The sequence below is a fragment of the Oncorhynchus gorbuscha genome, linkage group LG10 (genome assembly GCF_021184085.1).
Source record: "Oncorhynchus gorbuscha isolate QuinsamMale2020 ecotype Even-year linkage group LG10, OgorEven_v1.0, whole genome shotgun sequence".
Taxonomy (NCBI): domain Eukaryota; kingdom Metazoa; phylum Chordata; class Actinopteri; order Salmoniformes; family Salmonidae; genus Oncorhynchus; species Oncorhynchus gorbuscha.
This window is the reverse complement of record NC_060182.1, coordinates 25,494,010-25,516,588: the sequence shown is the minus strand read 5'-3', so window position 1 is coordinate 25,516,588 and position 22,579 is coordinate 25,494,010. Positions and strand designations below refer to the sequence as shown.

At 50.5% G+C, this 22,579-nt stretch overlaps 1 protein-coding gene across 1 annotated transcript in view; it reads left to right on the top strand.

The window, feature by feature from the left end:
- Positions 1–22,579, top strand: part of LOC124046854 (cadherin EGF LAG seven-pass G-type receptor 3-like) — a 120,744-nt gene that overhangs the window by 5,668 nt on the left and 92,497 nt on the right. The window contains exons 2-7 of the mRNA XM_046367644.1: positions 8,116–8,453; positions 8,816–9,104; positions 18,535–18,757; positions 19,261–19,376; positions 19,488–19,576; positions 19,973–20,130. Coding sequence (XP_046223600.1) covers positions 8,116–8,453; positions 8,816–9,104; positions 18,535–18,757; positions 19,261–19,376; positions 19,488–19,576; positions 19,973–20,130 — 1,213 coding nt within the window. The remainder of the gene's footprint in view (positions 1–8,115; positions 8,454–8,815; positions 9,105–18,534; positions 18,758–19,260; positions 19,377–19,487; positions 19,577–19,972; positions 20,131–22,579) is intronic.

The following is a 22,579-nucleotide window of genomic DNA, read 5'->3' as shown; positions in this document are numbered from 1 at the left end:
TTGTGGTGGGCCGGGTGCTTGCAAGCTGACCTGGTCGCCAGTTGTACAGTGTTTCCTCCAACACATAGATGCGGCTGGCTTCCGGGTTAAGCAAGCAGTGTGTCAAGAACAGTGCGGCTTGGCAGGGTCGTGTTTCGGAGGACGCACGGCTCTCGACCTTCCCCTCTCCTGAGTTCATATGGGAGTTGCAGCGATGGGACAAGAATGTAACTACCAATTGGACACCACGAAATTGGGGAGAAAAAGGGGTAAAAGTACAAAAAATAAATAATAATAATATAATCCCTCTGTAATTGAACCACAACAGACAGCAGGGTCCCCTTTATTTCCTCTCCTCTCTTAGGATCATCCTTTACTTATTCAACACACACTGATGCATCCTGTAGTGAGTGTGCCCAGGTGTATTTGTGTGTGCAAGCGTAAGGACAGTATAGTCAATGTGAGGGAGTGTGTATGCTACAAATGAGTAATTTCCCATTATATACATACAGTAGTTGTAAACGTGGCGTGGTAGATACGTCTGTACGCCTGGGAAGATAAAACAGATAGATCAGATCACTGAGACTGTTAGCATATGTCTGTAAAATGCACTTTTATGCTGATGCCCAATGTGTGTGTAAAGTGATCGTGTGTGTGTGTATCCATGTATGTGGTTTAATGGGAGATTAGACACTGTGTTGTAAAGATGCAGTATAAGCCTGCAAAGCTCTTTGACTGTGTGGCTTTATTCCGTTCTACTTTGCACTGAGAATAATGAGTGTTCAGACCTCAGGGGGAGAAGGGATTTTAAAACAAACAGAGCACGGAAATCATCTGTCAGACCACTGCCTGTAGTGTGTACGTGTGTGTCTGTGTTCAAACGAGCAAGATTGTGAATGAATGCAAGCTATGGATGTGTTTCTTTCTATGGTTGTGTGTGTGTGTGTTTCCATGTGTGTGAGTCTGTGCCACATTGTGTGTTCATAATTTAACCCTCCTGGGGACCTACACTTGTTATTTCTAGGTGACTCTGCATGCCCAAAACAATTTCCATCCATTTGAAAAGGCCAACACTTGTTCAGTCTCCCCTGATATGACTGGAGGGAAAGGGAGCTGTGTGTACATGAAATGAAAGTTGTTCCCGTCTCGCAGCAGGTTCAGGCTTGGCTGAAGTGACAAGGCAAGGCAAGCCTCCATCTCTTTAAAAGAGTTTGGGCATATACTGCATAGCTACTGATGTGGGTAGCAGGCAGCTTGCTATTTACAGCCCTATGTTTAGGAAAGGAAGCATTGCTTATATCTAGGAGGCGGTAAAACTATATTAGCCAAGTGTACCTGGAATAGCCCCTCTCAACCCAGCAGACCTAAAACGCCACTCCTCCGTTTGAAGTGTGGAGTCATGACGCGAAAACATGGATAGGAGCAAAAAGAAGCCCACAAAGTGTTATTTACAAACACTTGTTTTCCCCTCAGTGCTAAAGATGCTAAAATAACCTCCATTTATACTTTGAGGAGGGTTATAAAAGTTTAAAGATGTTCGCGAGAAAGGTAGCTTAGCCTCAGAGGGCCAGTAGCTATATGCATTAGGTCTGGGTTTTGTTGTGTAGCTACAATACCTGCTTCAGAGTGAGTTCGCTACTAGCTGCTAGCTGGGTTATATTATTGTGCTGTATGTACAGTATCTGTTCCTAAGTTATTGCTGATTGCTCAGTTATATTGTACTGTATGTAGCCTACCTGCTACCGACGTAGCTAGCTGCTGGGTGGATTAGCCTATATTGTAGCTCATTGTGTGTACCTGTTTCTGAGTTAGCTATCTAGCTGCTAGCCAGAAATAAGCCAGGCAAGGGGTGCAAATCACAAAAGATTACCTCCTTGACTACGATCCATGTCTCATTTCAATAACAAAAGTAATTAGATATTCATTTTTGCAAGTTATTTTGTCTGAGCAGTATTCCCTAATTTGTATTTTGTGTTGACATTTCCTTTTTCTTTTTACAATGAGAGAAATTCTCCACTGTTTTTCCCCATATTATTTCTTGAACATGAAGAATCATATTTTGGTTTGAGCCTTCCTCTGATAATCCTAGTCGACCCCCTGGTTGTTCATTTATTAGCGCCTGGTGTGTGTGTGCGTGTGTGGTGTGAATGTGTGTGAGGTCAGTAGGGAGTCAGCCTCCTCATAATCCTGTAATCAAACCAGCTGCCACTGCTCCCCTCCCCCCACAATGTCAACATCCTCATTCTGTCTCCTGTCTCTCAGTAGAGTAGCTCCACCGACCCTCACTCTCTCCTGTCTCTCTTGTCTCTCAGTAGCTCCACCGACCCTCACTCTCTCCTGTCTCTCTTGTCTCTCAGTAGCTCCACCGACCCTCACTCTCTCCTGTCTCTCTTGTCTCTCAGTAGCTCCACCGACCCTCACTCTCTCCCGTCTCTCTTGTCTCTCAGTAGCTCCACCGACCCTCACTCTCTCCTGTCTCTCAGTAGCCCCATCGACCTTCACTCTCTCCTGTCTCTCAGTAGCTCCACCGACCCTCACTCTCTCCTGTCTCTCAGTAGCTCCACCGACCATCACTCTCTCCTGCCTCTCCTGCCTCTCAGTAGCTCCACCGACCATCACTCTCTCCTGCCTCTCAGTAGCTCCACCGACCATCACTCTCTCCTGTCTCTCTTGTCTCTCAGTAGCTCCACCAACCCTCACTCTCTCCTGTCTCTCAGTAGCTCCACCAACCCTCACTCTTTCCTGTCTCTCAGTAGCTCCACCAACCCTCACTCTCTCCTGCCTCTCAGTAGCTCCACCGACCATCACTCTCTCCTGTCTCTCAGTAGCTCCACCGACCATCACTCTCTCCTGCCTCTCAGTAGCTCCACCGACCATCACTCTCTCCTGTCTCTCTTGTCTCTCAGTAGCTCCACCAACCCTCACTCTCTCCTGTCTCTCAGTAGCTCCACCAACCCTCACTCTCTCCTGTCTTTCAGTAGCTCCACCAACCATCACTCTCTCCTGCCTCTCAGTAGCTCCACCAACCCTCACACTCTCCTGCCTCTCCTGTCTCTCAGTAGCTCCACAGACCATCACTCTCTCCTGCCTCTTAGTAGCTCCACCGACCATCACTCTCTCCTCCCACTCCTGTCTCTCTGTAGCTCCACCAACCCTCACACTCTCCTGCCTCTCCTGTCTCTCAGTAGCTCCACCGACCATCACTCTCTCCTGCCTCTCAGTAGCTCCACCGACCATCACTCTCTCCTGTCTCTCTTGTCTCTCAGTAGCTCCACCAACCCTCACTCTCTCCTGTCTCTCAGTAGCTCCACCAACCCTCACTCTCTCCTGTCTTTCAGTAGCTCCACCGACCATCACTCTCTCCTGTCTCTCAGTAGCTCCACAGACCATCACTCTATCCTGCCTCTTAGTAGCTCCACCGACCATCACTCTCTCCTCCCACTCCTGTCTCTCTGTAGCTCCACCGACACTCACTCTCTCCTGTCTCTCAGTAGCTCCACCAACCCTCACTCTCTCCTGCCTCTCCTGTCTCTCAGTAGCTCCACAGACCATCACTCTCTCCTGCCTCTCCTGTCTCTCAGTAGCTCCACAGACCATCACTCTCTCCTGTCTCTCCTGTCTCTCTGTAGCTCCACCGACACTCACTCTCTCCTGTCTCTCAGTAGCTCCACCAACCATCACTCTCTCCTGTCTCTCAGTAGCTCCACCAACCCTCACTCTCTCCTGTCTCTCAGTAGCTCCACCAACCCTCACTCTCTCCTGTCTCTCAGTAGCTCCACCAACACTCACTCTCTCCTGTCTCTCAGTAGCTCCACCAACCCTCACTCTCTCCTGTCTCTCAGTAGCTCCACCGACACTCACTCTGTCCTGTCTCTCAGTAGCTCCACCGACCATCACTCTCTCCTGTCTCTCAGTAGCTCCACCGACCATCACTCTCTCCTGTCTCTCAGTAGCTCCACCAACCATCACTCTCTCCTGTCTCTCCTGTCTCTCAGTAGCTCCACAGACCATCACTCTCTCCTGTCTCTCAGTAGCTCCACAGACCATCACTCTCTCCTGCCTCTCCTGTCTCTCAGTAGCTCCACAGACCATCACTCTCTCCTGCCTCTCAGTAGCTTCACCGACCATCACTCTCTCCTGCCTCTCCTGTCTCTCAGTAGCTCCACTAACCCTCACTTTCTCCTGTCTCTCAGTAGCTCCACCGACCATCACTCTCTCCTGCCTCTCCTGTCTCCCAGTAGCTCCACTAACCCTCACTCTCTCCTGTCTCTCAGTAGCTCCACCGACCATCACTCTCTCCTGCCTCTCCTGTCTCTCAGTAGCTCCACAGACCATCACTCTCTCCTGCCTCTCCTGTCTCTCAGTAGCTCCACAGACCATCACTCTCTCCTGCCTCTCCTGTCTCTCTGTAGCTCCACCAACCCTCACTCTCTCCTGTCTCTCAGTAGCTCCACCAACCCTCACTCTCTCCTGTCTCTCAGTAGCTCCACCGACACTCACTCTCTCCTGTCTCTCAGTAGCTCCACCGACCATCACTCTCTGCTGTCTCTCCTTTCTCTCAGTAGCTCCACCGACCATCACTCTCTCCTGCCTCTCCTGTCTCTCAGTAGCTCCACCGACCATCACTCTCTCCTGTCTCTCAGTAGCTCCACCGACCATCACTCTCTCCTGTCTCTCAGTAGCTCCACCGACCATCACTCTCTCCTGTCTCTCAGTAGCTCCACCGACCATCACTCTCTCCTGTCTCTCAGTAGCTCCACCAACCCTCACTTTCTCCAGTCTCTCAGTAGCTCCACCAACCATCACTCTCTCCTGCCTCTCCTGTCTCTCAGTAGCTCCACAGACCATCACTCTCTCCTGTCTCTCAGTAGCTCCACAGACCATCACTCTCTCCTGCCTCTCCTGTCTCTCAGTAGCTCCACAGACCATCACTCTCTCCTGCCTCTCAGTAGCTCCACCGACCATCACTCTCTCCTGTCTCTCAGTAGCTCCACTAACCCTCACTTTCTCCTGTCTCTCAGTAGCTCCACCGACCATCACTCTCTCCTGCCTCTCCTGTCTCTCAGTAGCTCCACTAACCCTCACTCTCTCCTGTCTCTCAGTAGCTCCACAGACCATCACTCTCTCCTGCCTCTCCTGTCTCTCAGTAGCTCCACAGACCATCACTCTCTCCTGCCTCTCCTGTCTCTCTGTAGCTCCACCGACACTCACTCTCTCCTGTCTCTCAGTAGCTCCACCAACCCTCACTCTCTCCTGTCTCTCAGTAGCTCCACCAACCCTCACTCTCTCCTGTCTCTCAGTAGCTCCACCGACACTCACTCTCTCCTGTCTCTCAGTAGCTCCACCGACCATCACTCTCTGCTGTCTCTCCTGTCTCTCAGTAGCTCCACCGACCATCACTCTCTGCTGTCTCTCCTGTCTCTCAGTAGCTCCACCGACCATCACTCTCTCCTGTTTCTCAGTAGCTCCACCGACCATCACTCTCTCCTGTCTCTCAGTAGCTCCACCGACCATCACTCTCTCCTGTCTCTCAGTAGCTCCACCGACCATCACTCTCTCCTGTCTCTCCTGTCTCTTAGTAGCTCCACCGACACTCACTCTCTCCTGTCTCTCAGTAGCTCCTCCGACCATCACTCTCTCCTGTCTCTCAGTAGCTCCACAGACCATCACTCTCTCCTGCCTCTCCTGTCTCTCAGTAGCTCCACCGACACTCACTCTCTCCTGTCTCTCAGTAGCTCCACCAACCCTCACTTTCTCCAGTCTCTCAGTAGCTCCACCAACCATCACTCTCTCCTGCCTCTCCTGTCTCTCAGTAGCTCCACAGACCATCACTCTCTCCTGTCTCTCAGTAGCTCCACAGACCATCACTCTCTCCTGCCTCTCCTGTCTCTCAGTAGCTCCACCGACACTCACTCTCTCTTGCCCCTCCTGTCTCTAATTAGCTCCACAGACCATCACTCTCTCCTGCCTCTCCTGTCTCTCAGTAGCTCCACCGACACTCACTCTCTCCTGTCTCTCAGTAGCTCCACCGACACTCACTCTCTCCTGTCTCTCAGTAGCTCCACCAACCCTCACTTTCTCCAGTCTCTCAGTAGCTCCACCAACCATCACTCTCTCCTGCCTCTCCTGTCTCTCAGTAGCTCCACAGACCATCACTCTCTCCTGTCACTCAGTAGCTCCACAGACCATCACTCTCTCCTGCCTCTCCTGTCTCTCAGTAGCTCCACCGACACTCACTCTCTCTTGCCCCTCCTGTCTCTCATTAGCTTCACAGACCATCACTCTCTCCTGCCTCTCAGTAGCTCCACAGACCATCACTCTCTCCTGCCTCTCCTGTCTCTCAGTAGCTCCACAGACCATCACTCTCTCCTGCCTCTCCTGTCTCTCAGTAGCTCCACAGACCATCACTCTCTCCTGTCTCTCTTGTCTCTCAGTAGCTCCACAGACCATCACTCTCTCCTGCCTCTCCTGTCTCTCAGTAGCTCCACAGACCATCACTCTCTCCTGCCTCACCTGTCTCTCAGTAGCTCCACAGACCATCACTCTCTCCTGTCTCTCTTGTCTCTCAGTAGCTCCACAGACCATCACTCTCTCCTGCCTCTCCTGCCTCTCAGTAGCTCCACCGACACTCACTCTCTCCTGTCTCTCAGTAGCTCCACCGACCATCACTCTCTGCTGTCTCTCCTGTCTCTCAGTAGCTCCACCGACCATCACTCTCTGCTGTCTCTCCTGTTTTTCAGTAGCTCCACCGACCATCACTCTCTCCTGTCTCTCAGTAGCTCCACCGACCATCACTCTCTCCTGTCTCTCAGTAGCTCCACCGACCATCACTCTCTCCTGTCTCTCCTGTCTCTTAGTAGCTCCACCGACACTCACTCTCTCCTGTCTCTCAGTAGCTCCTCCGACCATCACTCTCTCCTGTCTCTCAGTAGCTCCACAGACCATCACTCTCTCCTGCCTCTCCTGTCTCTCAGTAGCTCCACCGACACTCACTCTCTCCTGTCTCTCAGTAGCTCCACCAACCCTCACTTTCTCCAGTCTCTCAGTAGCTCCACCAACCATCACTCTCTCCTGCCTCTCCTGTCTCTCAGTAGCTCCACAGACCATCACTCTCTCCTGTCTCTCAGTAGCTCCACAGACCATCACTCTCTCCTGCCTCTCCTGTCTCTCAGTAGCTCCACCGACACTCACTCTCTCCTGCCTCTCCTGTCTCTCAGTAGCTCCACAGACCATCACTCTCTCCTGCCTCTCCTGTCTCTCAGTAGCTCCACAGACCATCACTCTCTCCTGCCTCTCCTGTCTCTCAGTAGCTCCACCGACACTCACTCTCTCCTGCCTCTCCTGTCTCTCAGTAGCTCCACAGACCATCACTCTCTCCTGTCTCTCTTGTCTCTCAGTAGCTCCACAGACCATCACTCTCTCCTGCCTCTCCTGTCTCTCAGTAGCTCCACCGACACTCACTCTCTCCTGTCTCTCAGTAGCTCCACAGACCATCACTCTCTCCTGCCTCTCAGTAGCTCCACAGACCATCACTCTCTCCTGCCTCTCCTGTCTCTCAGTAGCTCCACAGACCATCACTCTCTCCTGCCTCTCCTGTCTCTCAGTAGCTCCACAGACCATCACTCTCTCCTGTCTCTCTTGTCTCTCAGTAGCTCCACAGACCATCACTCTCTCCTGCCTCTCCTGTCTCTCAGTAGCTCCACAGACCATCACTCTCTCCTGCCTCTCCTGTCTCTCAGTAGCTCCACAGACCATCACTCTCTCCTGCCTCTCTTGTCTCTCAGTAGCTCCACAGACCATCACTCTCTCCTGCCTCTCTTGTCTCTCAGTAGCTCCACAGACCATCACTCTCTCCTGCCTCTCCTGTCTCTCAGTAGCTCCACAGACCATCACTCTCTCCTGTCTCTCTTGTCTCTCAGTAGCTCCACAGACCATCACTCTCTCCTGCCTCTCCTGCCTCTCAGTAGCTCCACCGACACTCACTCTCTCCTTTCCTATTTGTGTGTGAAGATTCTGCACTTTGTAAAACGGCTGCTCATGCTACCTAAATATGTATATCTCTACAGATTGACATAGCAACCTCACCCCCCTTTCTCTCCTCCCATCCCCCTCTCCCTCTCTCCCCCTCTCTCTCAGACGGAGTCCACAGTATCTCGGCCCAGTGCGTTCTACGAGTGCTCATCATCACAGAGGACATGTTGAGCAGCAGCGTGACGGTGCGCCTCCAAAACATGTCCCAGGAGCACTTCCTGTCCCCACTGCTGGGTCACTTCCTGGAAGGGGTGTCGGCGGTGCTGTCCATCCCTCCGGAGGATGTTTTTGTATTCAACATCCAGCCGGACGGCGAGGCAGGGGGCATCCTGAACGTCAGTTTCACCGCTGCGCTGCCCGGGGGTAACTTTTTACCCTCAGAGGCCCTGGAAGAGCAACTCTACCTCAACCGTCCGCACCTCACCTCCTTGGCAAAGATGGAGGTACGGGAGGCGGAAGAACAGACAGATCAACTCAGAAACACAGATAGCATTAGACATATGTGGTTACGCATCAAGATACATAGATGTACGCATTGAACACACACACTTACAAGAGGACGGACACGCACACACACACACACACACACACACACACACACACACACACACACACACACACACACACACACACACACACACACACACACACACACACACACACACACACACACACACACACACACACACACACACACACACACACACACACACACACACACACACACACACTCGCTCTCTTTCACTCTCACTCTATTCCCAACCCGTCCACTGAATTGAAACTGTGTGTGTGTGTTGTAAAACAGGTGCTCCCGTTCGATGACAACGTGTGTCTGCGGGAGCCGTGTCAGAACTACATGAAGTGCATCTCGGTGCTTCGCTTCAACAGCTCTGCTCCCTTCATCTCCTCTCCCTCCGTCCTGTTCCGGCCCATCCACCCCATCGCCGGGCTGCGCTGCCGCTGCCCCACAGGCTTCACTGGGGACTACTGCGAGACGGAGATCAACCTGTGTTACTCCAACCCCTGCCTCAACGGAGGTGTGTGTGCTCGCAGGGAGGGAGGCTACACCTGTATCTGCAGAGAAGACTACACAGGTAATAGGTGTTTAGTCACTGCGTGTGTTTGTGCGTTTGTGCGTGTGTGTGTGTGTGTGTGTGTGTGTGTGTGTGTGTGTGTGTGTGTGTGTGTGTGTGTGTGTGTGTGTGTGTGTGTGTGTGTGTGTGTGTGTGTGTGTGTGTGTGTGTGTGTGTGTGTGTGTGTGTGTGTGTGTGTGTGTGTGTGTGCGTGCATGCGTGTGTGTATGCTTATGTCTGATTCACTGTGTCTGAAATGTGTGTGTTTGTTCCTGTGAGTGAGTCTCTGGAAACAGAGTAGTGTTGTGTTTCCCATCCCTCCTCATTTCCCCTGGGAATAGCTGCAATACTGTCTTATGGTGGAAGTGATGGAGGATAGATGCCATGAATATGTTAGAGGTGTTTCATATTCTCTTTCATTTCAGATCAAAAAAGCTTGGGGTGAACCAGCACTTTTCTTTCAGAAGTGAGAAGGAGCCTTAAGCGCTGTTCAAACTCTTGCAGAGAGAGAAGTTAGAGACAAAAGGAGAGAGGGAAGGCTAGAAAGAGGGCGAGATAGATACGGGAATGAAGAAAGTGATCGCAACGTTGAATTGAAACTAGAGACTGATGGGAAATAGAGAGGACGGTTTTGGTGATTTTCTGTATTGCCTGTGTTTGTATGAAATGTCACTGTGTTGTTTCAATGGACTGCAGAGAACTAACACAGGCATTTAATAATGATTCTGCAATAGATGGAATGATTCCCATGGAGATAATAAAAGATATGGAGAAAAGAGAACTACTTAGAGTATTCATAGATAAAGGAAAGAGGGGGAGTATAGAGAGGGAGAGATGGAGCAAAAAGTACATTTTACATTTAGCAGATGTTCTTATCCAGATCGACATAGCAGTGAGTGCATACATTTTCTTACTGGTCCCCCGTGGAACCCACAACCCTGATGTTGCAAGCGCCATGCTCTACCAACTGAGTGCCATGCTCTACCAACTGAGCTCCATACTCTACCAACTGAGCTCTATGCTCTACCAACTGAGTGCCATGCTCTACCAACTGAGCTCCATGCTCTACCAACTGAGCTCCATACTCTACCAACTGAGCTCCATGCTCTACCAACTGAGTGCCATGCTCTACCAACTGAGCGCCATGCTCTACCAACTGAGCTCCATGCTCTACCAACTGAGCTCCATGCTCTACCAACTGAGTGCCATGCTCTACCAACTGAGCTCCATACTCTACCAACTGAGCTCCATGCTCTACCAACTGAGCTCCATGCTCTACCAACTGAGCTCCATGCTCTACCAACTGAGCTCCATACTCTACCAACTGAGCTCCATGCTCTACCAACTGATCTCCATACTCTACCAATTGAGCTCCATGCTCTACCAACTGAGCTCCATACTCTACCAACTGAGCTCCATGCTCTACCAACTGAGCTCCATGCTCTACCAACTGAGCTCCATGCTCTACCAACTGAGCTCCATACTCTACCAACTGAGAGCCATGCTCTACCAACTGAGCTCCATGCTCTACCAACTGAGCTCCATACTCTACCAACTGAGCTCCATGCTCTACCAACTGAGCTCCATGCTCTACCAACTGAGCTCCATGCTCTACCAACTGAGCTCCATGTTCTACCAACTGAGCTCCATGCTCTACCAACTGAGCTCCATGCTCTATCAACTGAGCTCCATGCTCTACCAACTGAGCTCCATGCTCTACCAACTGAGCTCCATGCTCTACCAACTGAGCTCCATGCTCTACCAACTGAGCTCCATGCTCTACCAACTAAGCTCCATGCTCTACCAACTGAGCTCCATGCTCTACCAACTGAGCTCCATGCTCTACCAACTGAGCTCCATGCTCTACCAATTGAGCTCCATGCTCTACCAACTGAGCTCCATGCTCTACCAACTGAGCTCCATGCTCTAACAACTGAGCACCATGCTCTACCAACTGAGCTCCATGCTCTACCAACTGAGCTCCATGCTCTACCAACTGAGCTCCATGCTCTACCAACTGAGCTCCATGCTCTACCAACTGAGCTCCATGCTCTACCAACTGAGCTCCATGCTCTACCAACTGAGCACCATGCTCTACCAACTGAGCTCCATGCTCTACCAACTGAGCTCCATGCTCTACCAACTGAGCACCATGCTCTACCAACTGAGCTCCATGCTCTACCAACTGAGCTCCATACTCTACCAACTGAGCTCCATGCTCTACCAACTGAGCTCCATGCTCTACCAACTGAGCACCATGCTCTACCAACTGAGCTCCATGCTCTACCAACTGAGCTCCATGCTCTACCAACTGAGCACCATGCTCTACCAACTGAGCTCCATGCTCTACCAACTGAGCTCCATGCTCTACCAACTGAGCCACATGGGAAAAGAGGGACTAAAGGGAGTGGGAGGGCCTAAGCTAGGAAGAAGAAAGGGAAGCATCAGAGGCAGAGAGAGGAGAACTAGGCAGAGAAAGAGAGAGAGGGACTAATGTACAGAGAGAAAGGGAGGTAAGGAGGTAGAGAGAGAAAAAGAGAGAGAATTATAGAGAGAGAGAACAGGGAAGGAAGGCGGTAAAGATGGAGAGAGAGGGAAGGAGGTAGAAAAAGAGAGCGAAAGAGTCAGAGGAGGTAGAGAAGGAAGGAGGTAGAGAGATGGCCTCTGGGGATGTACCATGTGTGGGAGGGAAGGAGGGGTAGGTTGAGGAGCCGTAGGGGAATGGAGGGCTTTGATGAATAAAACATCCCATGAATGAAGGGGTGTGAATGCATTAGCTCGAGATACAGAGAGAATGAGGAAGGGAGGAGAAAATAAGAAGCAAAGATAGTGATGACGGGCAATCGGAAGATAGTTTTAACAATGTGCAGGCATAGGGATGGAGAGAACGAGGGAGGAAGAGAGGAAAAGGGGAAGTCAGGATGGACAGGGAGTGTGGAGAAGAAAAGAGAGGGGGGAGAGGAAAAGGGGAAGTCAGGATGGACAGGGAGTGTGGAGAAGAAAAGAGAGAGAGGGGGAAGAGAGGAAAAGGGGAAGTCAGGATGGACAGGGAGTGTGGAGAAGAAAAGAGAGAGAGGGGGAAGAGAGGAAAAGGGGAAGTCAGGATGGACAGGGAGTGTGGAGAAGAAAAGAGAGAGAGGGGGAAGAGAGGAAAAGGGGAAGTCAGGATGGACAAGGAGTGTGGAGAAGAAAAGAGAGAGAGGGGGAAGAAAGGAAAAGGGGAAGTCAGGATGGACAGGGAGTGTGGAGAGGAAAAGGGGAAGTCAGGATGGACAAGGAGTGTGGAGAAGAAAAGAGAGGGGGGAGAGGAAAAGGGGAAGTCAGGATGGACAGGGAGTGTGGAGAAGAAAAGAGAGAGAGGGGGAAGAGAGGAAAAGGGGAAGTCAGGATGGACAGGGAGTGTGGAGAAGAAAAGAGAGAGAGGGGGAAGAGAGGAAAAGGGGAAGTCAGGATGGACAAGGAGTGTGGAGAAGAAAAGAGAGAGAGGGGGAAGAAAGGAAAAGGGGAAGTCAGGATGGACAGGGAGTGTGGAGAAGAAAAGAGAGAGGGGGAAGAGAGGAAAAGGGGAAGTCAGGATGGACAGGGAGTGTGGAGAAGAAAAGAGAGAGAGGGGGAAGAGAGGAAAAGGGGAAGTCAGGATGGACAGGGAGTGTGGAGAGGAAAAGAGAGGGGGGAAAGGGGAAGTCAGGATGGACAGGGAGTGTGGAGAAGAAAAGAGAGGGGGAAGAGAGGAAAAGGGGAAGTCAGGATGGACAGGGAGTGTGGAGAAGAAAAGAGAGAGAGGGGGAAGAGAGGAAAAGGGGAAGTCAGGATGGACAGGGAGTGTGGAGAAGAAAAGAGAGGGGGAAGAGAGGAAAAGGGGAAGTCAGGATGGACAGGGAGTGTGGAGAAGAAAAGAGAGAGAGGGGGAAGAGAGGAAAAGGGGAAGTCAGGATGGACAGGGAGTGTGGAGAAGAAAAGAGAGGGGGAGAGGAAAAGGGAAGTCAGGATGGACAGGGAGTGTGGAGAAGAAAAGAGAGAGAGGGGGAAGAGAGGACAAGGGGAAGTCAGGATGGACAGGGAGTGTGGAGAAGAAAGGAGAGGGGGGAAGAGAGGAAAAGGGGAAGTCAGGATGGACAGGGAGTGTGGAGAAGAAAAGAGAGGGGGGAGAGGAAAAGGGGAAGTCAGGATGGACAGGGAGTGTGGAGAAGAAAAGAGAGGGGGAAGAGAGGAAAAGGGGAAGTCAGGATGGACAGGGAGTGTGGAGAAGAAAAGAGAGGGGGAAGAGAGGAAAAGGGGAAGTCAGGATGGACAGGGAGTGTGGAGAAGAAAAGAGAGAGGGGGAAGAGAGGAAAAGTGGAAGTCAGGATGGACAGGGAGTGTGGAGAGGAACAGAGAGGGGGGAAGAGAGGAAAAGGGGAAGTCAGGATGGACAGGGAGTGTGGAGAAGAAAAGAGAGAGAGGGGGAAGAGAGGAAAAGGGGAAGTCAGGATGGACAGGGAGTGTGGAGAAGAAAAGAGAGGGGGGAGAGGAAAAGGGGAAGTCAGGATGGACAGGGAGTGTGGAGAAGAAAAGAGAGAGAGGGGGAAGAGAGGAAAAGGGGAAGTCAGGATGGACAGGGAGTGTGGAGAAGAAAAGAGAGGGGGGAGAGGAAAAGGGGAAGTCAGGATGGACAGGGAGTGTGGAGAAGAAAAGAGAGAGAGAGGGGGAGAGGAAAAGGGAAGTCAGGATGGACAGGGAGTGTGGAGAAGAAAAGAGAGAGAGGGGAAGAGAGGAAAAGGGGAAGTCAGGATGGACAGGGAGTGTGGAGAAGAAAAGAGAGGGGGAGAGGAAAAGGGGAAGTCAGGATGGACAGGGAGTGTGGAGAAGAAAAGAGAGAGAGGGGGAAGAGAGGACAAGGGGAAGTCAGGATGGACAGGGAGTGTGGAGAAGAAAGGAGAGGGGGGGAGAGAGAAAAGGGGAAGTCAGGATGGACAGGGAGTGTGGAGAAGAAAAGAGAGGGGGAGAGGAAAAGGGGAAGTCAGGATGGACAGGGAGTGTGGAGAAGAAAAGAGAGGGGGAAGAGAGGAAAAGGGGAAGTCAGGATGGACAGGGAGTGTGGAGAAGAAAAGAGAGGGGGGAAGAGAGGAAAAGGGGAAGTCAGGATGGACAGGGAGTGTGGAGAGGAACAGAGAGGGGGGAGAGAGGAAAAGGGGAAGTCAGGATGGACAGGGAGTGTGGAGAAGAAAAGAGAGGGGGAAGAGAGGAAAAGGGGAAGTCAGGATGGACAGGGAGTGTGGAGAAGAAAAGAGAGGGGGGGGGGGAAGGGGAAGTCAGGATGGACAGGGAGTGTGGAGAGGAACAGAGAGGGGGGGGGAAGAGAGAAAAGGGGAAGTCAGGATGGACAGGGAGTGTGGAGAAGAAAAGAGAGAGAGGGGGAAGAGAGGAAAAGGGGAAGTCAGGATGGACAGGGAGTGTGGAGAAGAAAAGAGAGAGAGGGGGAAGAGAGGAAAAGGGGAAGTCAGGATGGACAGGGAGTGTGGAGAAGAAAAGAGAGAGGGGGAAGAGAGGAAAAGGGGAAGTCAGGATGGATAGGGAGTGTGGAGAGGAACAGAGAGGGGGGAGAGAGGAAAAGGGGAAGTCAGGATGGACAGGGAGTGTGGAGAAGAAAAGAGAGAGAGGGGGAAGAGAGGAAAAGGGGAAGTCAGGATGGACAGGGAGTGTGGAGAAGAAAGGAGAGGGGGAGAGGAAAAGGGGAAGTCAGGATGGACAGGGAGTGTGGAGAGGAACAGAGAGGGGGGAAGAGAGGAAAAGGGGAAGTCAGGATGGACAGGGAGTGTGGAGAAGAAAAAGAGAGAGGGGGAAGAGAGGAAAAGGGGAAGTCAGGATGGACAGGGAGTGTGGAGAAGAAAAGAGAGGGGGGGGGGGAAGAGGGCAGAAATAGTGCTCCGTTTGTCCAGAATAAAGAGAATCGAGAAGCACCGGTAGAATGTAGAGTCATTTTTTATAACAGGAGCATAAGTGTCTTGTTATCTTAGGGAAAGCTTTTGTCCAGTAATTGCTCCATTTCCATGTAAGTCTGTGGAGAATATGAATGTAGAAGCTAAACTGTGCTCCCTATCGGTTTGAGTTGGCCTTCAGTGTGTTGAGTGAGCGCAGAGTTGTACACCAAACAATTATAGGAGAGTCAGTGAAGTGAAAAGAATAGGATCTTCTGTTCTTTGCCAGGGCAACATGAACTCAGTGGTAGACATAACATAGTAAATGTAAATCTTGGTGAATCCAATTAGTATGATGTTACATTTAATATGGCATACATTGATTTGTGGATGTCTATCATCCATTTTGTACAATATGTTACCAATTAGCAAAACGTATAATGTGTGTGTGTGTGTGTGTGTGTGTGTGTGTGTGTGTGTGTGTGTGTGTGTGTGTGTGTGTGTGTGTGTGTGTGTGTGTGTGTGTGTGTGTGTGTGTGTGTGTGTGTGTGTGTGTGTGTGTGTGTGTGTGTGTGTGTGTGTGTGTGTGTGTGTGTGTGAGCAGTGTGGGTGGAGGAAGAAGGAGGGGTGAAAGTCGTTTAAAGTCTCCATACTTTTAGACACAGAACCCGACCATGTTTTAACACTGCACATCATACCAGGGGGTACAGTCAGTCAGTTGGTGTGTGTGTCAGCGTGGTTGTCCATGAGAAAAAGACCAAGGCACTCTGCAGTCTCGCCCACCAAGCTTGGTGGTTGTTTTAAACCATGCCATTGGCTGCATTCACCATAGTAGTGCCTTGACGTTGAACAAATATTGTACCAACGAGACACCATTAGGCCCGCCATACAAAGGCCTGCAGCTCTAACATGATCTGCATGTCTCCATGGACCTCAGCAGGCCTCTAAACTGGGGGCCTGGAGGAGCAGTGTCTGCAGGGTGAAGGCAGTTAATGCCCACACTGTGTTTACACCAGCTCATTGAAAGGGAGGCTGGCTGGTGCTCTCTAGCTGGGTATTTTACTCAATCTGCTGAGTCTGATTATATGTATATTTTTGCCTGTAGTGATATAGTTTTATTTGCTGGGCATTGAGCAGAGACTACTGCCCACACAACTAGGTTTGCCTGCAGTGACAGTCATATTTTGAGAAATCCTGGCAAAGGAATAGAATGAGGAAAGGTTGGTTCATTCCATAGAGAATGATAGAAGCATCTAGTGAGACTACTGCCCACTCAAATGGGGTTGCTTGCAGTTACAGTCATATTTTGAGAAATCCTGGCAAGAGAATTGTTTGAGGAAATCTATGGGTTTCTCCCATAGAGAATGATAGAAGCCTCTAGTGGCCAAAAGACTGTTATAGCATAGGCAGCACCATTGTGTGATTCCACCATGCTTCAGACATTTTAAAGTAGTCAACTGGGTGGGGATTCTGATGGGTTGTAGCCTCAATGGCGCTGCCCATGCTGTCACAGATGCTATAATGGCACAGATATGAAGATGAGTCCTCTATACATTCCTATGGTTCATCGAAACATTTAATACACTCATGACCAAAAGTATGTGGACACCTGCTTGTCGTATATATCATTCCAAAATGATGGTCATTAATATTGAGTTGGTCCCCCTTTGCTGCTATAACAGCCTCCACTCTTCTGGGAGGGCTTTCCACTACATGTTGGAACATTACTGTGGGAACTTGCTTCCATTCAGCCACAAGAGCATTAGTGAGGTTGGACACTGATGTTGGGTGATTAGGCCTGGGTTGCAGTCGGAGTTTCAATTCATCCCAAATGTGTTTGATGGGGTTGAGGTCAGGGCTTTGTGCAGGCCAGTCAAGTTCTTCCACACCGATCTTGACAAACCATTTTTGTATGGACCTCGCTTTGTGCACGGGGGCATTGTCATGCTGAAACAATGCCCAAACTGTTGCCACAAAGTTGAAAGCACAGACTCGTCTAGAATGTCCTTATATACTGTAGAGTTAAGATTTCCCTTCACTGGAACTAAGGGGCCCGAACCATGAAAAATAGCCCCAGACCATTATTCCTCCTCCACCAAACTTTACAGTTAGCACTATTCATTCGAGCATGTAGCATTCTCTTGGCATCCACCAAACCCAGATTTGTCCGTCGGACTGCCAGATGGTGAAGCGTGATTCATCACTCCAGAGAACATGTTTCCACTGCTCCAGGGTCTAATGGTGGAGAGCTTTACACCACTCCAGTTGATGCTTGGCATTCAGCATGGGGATCTTAGGCTGGTCTGTGGCTGCTCGGCTATGGAAACCAATTTCATGAAGCTCCCAACGAACAGTTCTTGTCCTGACGTTGCTTCCAGAGGCAGTTTGGAACTCGGTAGTGAATGTTGCAACCGAGGACAGTAGAGTGTTACGCGCAACGTGCTTCTGCACTTGGTGGTCCCGTTTTGTGAGCATGTGTGGCCGGCCACTTCGAGGCTCAGCCGTTGTTGTTCCAAGACGTTTCCACTTCACAATAACAGCACTTACAGTTAACTGGGGAAGCTCTAACAGGGCAGAAATTTGATTAACTGACTAGTTGGGAAGGTTGCATCCTATGACTGTGCCACGTTGAAAGTCACTGAGCTCTTCAGTAAGTCCATTCTACTGCCAATGTTTGTCTATGGAGATTGCATGGCTGTGTGCTCGATTTTATACACCTATCAGCAACGGGTGTGGCTGAAATAGCCTGAAATAGCCAGTTTCTTTGCAGCAATTCTACCATGAAGCCCTGATTCACACAGTCCCCTCTGAACAGTTGATGTTGAGATGTGTCTGTTACTTGAACTCTGTGAAGCATTTATTTGGGTTGCAATTTCTGAGGCTGGTATCTCTATTGAACTTATCCTCTGCAGCAGAGATAACTCTGAGTCTTCCTTTCCTGTGCCGGTCCTCATGAGAGCCAGTTTCATTATAGCACTTCATGGTTTTTGCGACTGCACTTGAATAAACTTTCAAAGATCTTGACATTTTCAGCATTGACTGACCTTTTTGTCTTAAAGTAATGATGGACTGTTGTTTCTCTTTGCTTATGTGAGCTGTTCTTGCCATACTATGGACTTTGTCTTTTACCAAATAGGTCTATCTTCTGTAGACCACCCCTACCTTGTCACAACACAACTGATTGGCTCAAATGCATTAAGAAGGAAAGAAATTCTACACATTAATTTCAAGGCACACCTGTTAATTGAAATGCATTCCAGGTGACTACCTCATGAAGCTGGTTGAGAGAATGCCAAGAGTGTGCAAAGCTGTCATCAAGGCAAAGGGTGGCTACTTTGAAGAATCTCAATTATAAAATATATTTTGATTTGCATAACTTTTTTGGCTACATGATTCCATATGTGTTATTTCATAGTTTCGATGTCTTCACTATTATTCTACAATGTAGAAAATCATAAAAAATAAAAATAAACCCTTGAATGAGTAGGTGTGTCCAAACTTTGGACTGGTACTGTATGTGTACAGTAACATGCTGCATCCCCTCTCCTTCCCAGGTGAACGGTGTGAGTGTGACAGGCGTCAGGGCCGCTGTGTCCCGGGGGTGTGTAGGAATGGGGGGACGTGCAGGGAGCTGTCTGGAGGGGGGTTCCGCTGTGAGTGCCCTGCAGGAGGGTATGAGCGGCCCTACTGCGCTGTCACTGCACGCTCCTTCCCCCCCAAATCTTTCATCATGTTCCGAGGCCTCCGCCAGAGATTCCACCTCTCCATTTCTCTCACGTGAGTACTGACTTTCTTTTTCTTTCTCTCTCTCTTTCAATCTTTCTTTTTAGACCCTTTCTCAATTCCCTGCTCTTTCTTTCATGTGTCATGTCATTTATTTTTTATATTTGACCCTCTATCCTGTCCTCGTTGTCCCCTCCCCCACTTCTAGAGGCCCAACTTGGGACCTGGTGTGGCCCCTTGGTGTGTTCTGATTGGTCAGACGTGATTGCTATTGTGAAGTGGTCACAAATGTGATCTCAGGTCTAACTAAATCCCATGACTCAGAGGTACATTAGCTTTAAGACACATGACGTGATCCGTCCCAGCCCCTCTCAGCAGGCATAGCTCTTTTATTTATTATATACCACAATGTCCTATATACTCATGTACACTTGCATTAGAGATTTGCGGTGAACCCTACAGCTTATCCTGTACTATGTTCAGAGCATCTCCTGTACCGTGTGTGTGATGGTGGGGTTACTCACAGCTCCCTAACATGGTTGTGGGTTGTGTTACAGTTTTGCCACTCTGGAGAACAGTGGCCTCCTCTTCTACAACGGACGCTTCAATGAGAAACACGACTTCCTGGCTCTGGAGATCCTAGAGGGTCAGGTGGTGCTCAAGTACTCCACAGGTATGTGTCTATCTGTATATGTATGTGTATGGCTTTGTGGGTGTGCCCCGACTATACAATGGTAGGCGAAACCCTGGTTTTGAGTGTGACCTCTGACCTGTCTGTCCCCAGGTGAATTGTCCACTCAGGTGAGCCCCTTTCTACCTCGGGGCGTGGCCGATGGAAACTGGCACACTGTCCACATCCACTACTACAACAAGGTGAGTCCCTGTGTGTGTGTGTGTGTGTGTGTGTAACCCGTAATATCTGCACATACCATGCATTTGTTAGAATTTTCTCCCCTTCTACATTTTTCTCAGCCCTCGCACAATGTGAGTACAGTATGGCTGTGTGTACAGGTTTGTCTGTGAGTTCCCCTGCCCTCTTAGCCCATTTGCAGTGTCAATGTTTCTTTCTATGTCACATATTCTTCCCTCTCTCTGATAGTCCACTGTGTGTGTACTGCATTTTACTCTCTGTCTTTGTATCAGCACAAGCTGCAAGAGTACAGCAAGATGTTTTGGTGTATTCTGTGCGTTCTGTGTGTGTATTGTGTGTGTACTGTTTGTATGTGTGCATGTGTGTGTTAAATTTGACTGTTCCTGTGTCTGCCCCAGCCCAAGCGCAGTGTGAGTGGGCAGGCCCAGGGTCCATCTGATGAGAAGGTGGCGGTGGTCAGCGTGGATGACTGTGACACAGCAGTGTCGCTACGCTTCGGAACGCAGCTCGGCAACTACAGCTGTGCTGCTCAGGGCAAACAGACCAGCTCCAAGAAGTAAGTCTCTCCATCACTCTATCTCACACACACACACAGACACAGACACAGGCACACACACACGTGCACGTCATGTGCAAGTCAGTGTCAGGGTTAAACCCTCAGCATTACCACTTAAGCCTGGCAATGCTGTCTGGACTTGACAGGTCACTCACCACTGCTGCTGTGCTCTGTAAGCGCTGAGGGAAGTACAAGGGCAACATCTAATAGTGTTGTGCTCCTCTCTTCCGTCCTCCTTCTCTTTCTATCCCTCTGCCTTCTCTCCCTCTGCCTTCTCTCTCTATCCCTCTGCCTTCTCTCCCTCTGCCTTCTCTCTCTATCCCTCTGCCTTCTCTCTCTATCCCTCTGCCTTCTCTCTCTATCCCTCTGCCTTCTCTCTCTATCCCTCTGCCTTCTCTCTCTATCCCTCTGCCTTCTCTCTCTATCCCTCTGCCTTCTCTCTCTATCCCTCTGCCTTCTCTTCCTCTGCCTTCTCTCTCTATCCCTCTGCCTTCTCTCTCTATCCCTCTGCCTTCTCTCCCTCTGCCTTCTCTCTCTATCCCTCTGCCTTCTCTCTCTATCCCTCTGCCTTCTCTCTCTATCCCTCTGCCTTCTCTCTCTATCCCTCTGCCTTCTCTCTCTATCCCTCTGCATTCTCTCTCTATCCCTCTGCCTTCTCTCTCTATCCCTCTGCCTTCTCTCTCTATCACTCTGCCTTCTCTCTCTATCCCTCTGCCTTCTCTCTCTATCCCTCTGCCTTCTCTCTCTATCCCTCTGCCTTCTCTCCCTCTGCCTTCTCTCTCTATCCCTCTGCCTTCTCTTCCTCTGCCTTCTCTCTCTATCCCTCTGCCTTCTCTTCCTCTGCCTTCTCTCTCTATCCCTCTGCCTTCTCTCTCTATCCCTCTGCCTTCTCTCCTTCTGCCTTCTCTCTCTATCCCTCTGCCTTCTCTCTCTATCCCTCTGCCTTCTCTCTCTATCCCTCTGCCTTCTCTTCCTCTGCCTTCTCTCTCTATCCCTCTGCCTTCTCTCTCTATCCCTCTGCCTTCTCTCTCTATCCCTCTGCCTTCTCTCCCTCTGCATTCTCTCTCTATCCCTCTGCCTTCTCTCTCTATCCCTCTGCCTTCTCTCTCTATCCCTCTGCCTTCTCTCTCTATCCCTCTGCCTTCTCTCCCTCTGCCTTCTCTCTCTATCCCTCTGCCTTCTCTCTCTATCCCTCTGCCTTCTCTCCCTCTGCCTTCTCTCTCTATCCCTCTGCCTTCTCTCCCTCTGCCTTCTCTCTCTATCCCTCTGCCTTCTCTCTCTATCCCTCTGCCTTCTCTCTCTATCCCTCTGCCTTCTCTCTCTATCCCTCTGCCTTCTCTCCCTCTGCCTTCTCTCCCTCTGCCTTCTCTCTCTATCCCTCTGCCTTCTCTCCCTCTGCCTTCTCTCTCTATCCCTCTGCCTTCTCTCCCTCTGCCTTCTCTCTCTATCCCTCTGCCTTCTCTCTCTATCCCTCTGCCTTCTCTCTCTATCCCTCTGCCTTCTCTCCCTCTGCCTTCTCTCTCTATCCCTCTGCCTTCTCTCTCTATCCCTCTGCCTTCTCTCTCTATCCCTCTGCCTTCTCTCTCTATCCCTCTGCCTTCTCTCCCTCTGCCTTCTCTCTCTATCCCTCTGCCTTCTCTCTCTATCCCTCTGCCTTCTCTCTCTATCCCTCTGCCTTCTCTCTCTATCCCTCTGCCTTCTCTTCCTCTGCCTTCTCTCTCTATCCCTCTGCCTTCTCTCTCTCTCCCTCTGCCTTCTCTCCCTCTGCCTTCTCTCTCTATCCCTCTGCCTTCTCTCCCTCTGCCTTCTCTCTCTATCCCTCTGCCTTCTCTCTCTATCCCTCTGCCTTCTCTCTCTATCCCTCTGCCTTCTCTCTCTATCCCTCTGCCTTCTCTCTCTATCCCTCTGCCTTCTCTCCCTCTGCCTTCTCTCCCTCTGCCTTCTCTCCCTCTGCCTTCTCTCTCTATCCCTCTGCCTTCTCTCCCTCTGCCTTCTCTCTCTATCCCTCTGCCTTCTCTCTCTATCCCTCTGCCTTCTCTCTCTATCCCTCTGCCTTCTCTCCCTCTGCCTTCTCTCTCTATCCCTCTGCCTTCTCTCTCTATCCCTCGGCCTTCTCTCCCTCTGCCTTCTCTCTCTATCCCTCTGCCTTCTCTCCCTCTGCCTTCTCTCTCTATCCCTCTGCCTTCTCTCTCTATCCCTCTGCCTTCTCTCCCTCTGCCTTCTCTCTCTATCCCTCTGCCTTCTCTCCCTCTGCCTTCTCTCTCTATCCTTCTGCCTTCTCTCCCTCCGCCTTCTCTCTCTATCCCTCTGCCTTCTCTCTCTATCCCTCTGCCTTCTCTCTCTATCCCTCTGCCTTCTCTCTCTATCCCTCTGCCTTCTCTCTCTATCCCTCTGCCTTCTCTCTCTATCCCTCTGCCTTCTCTCTCTATCCCTCTGCCTTCTCTCCCTC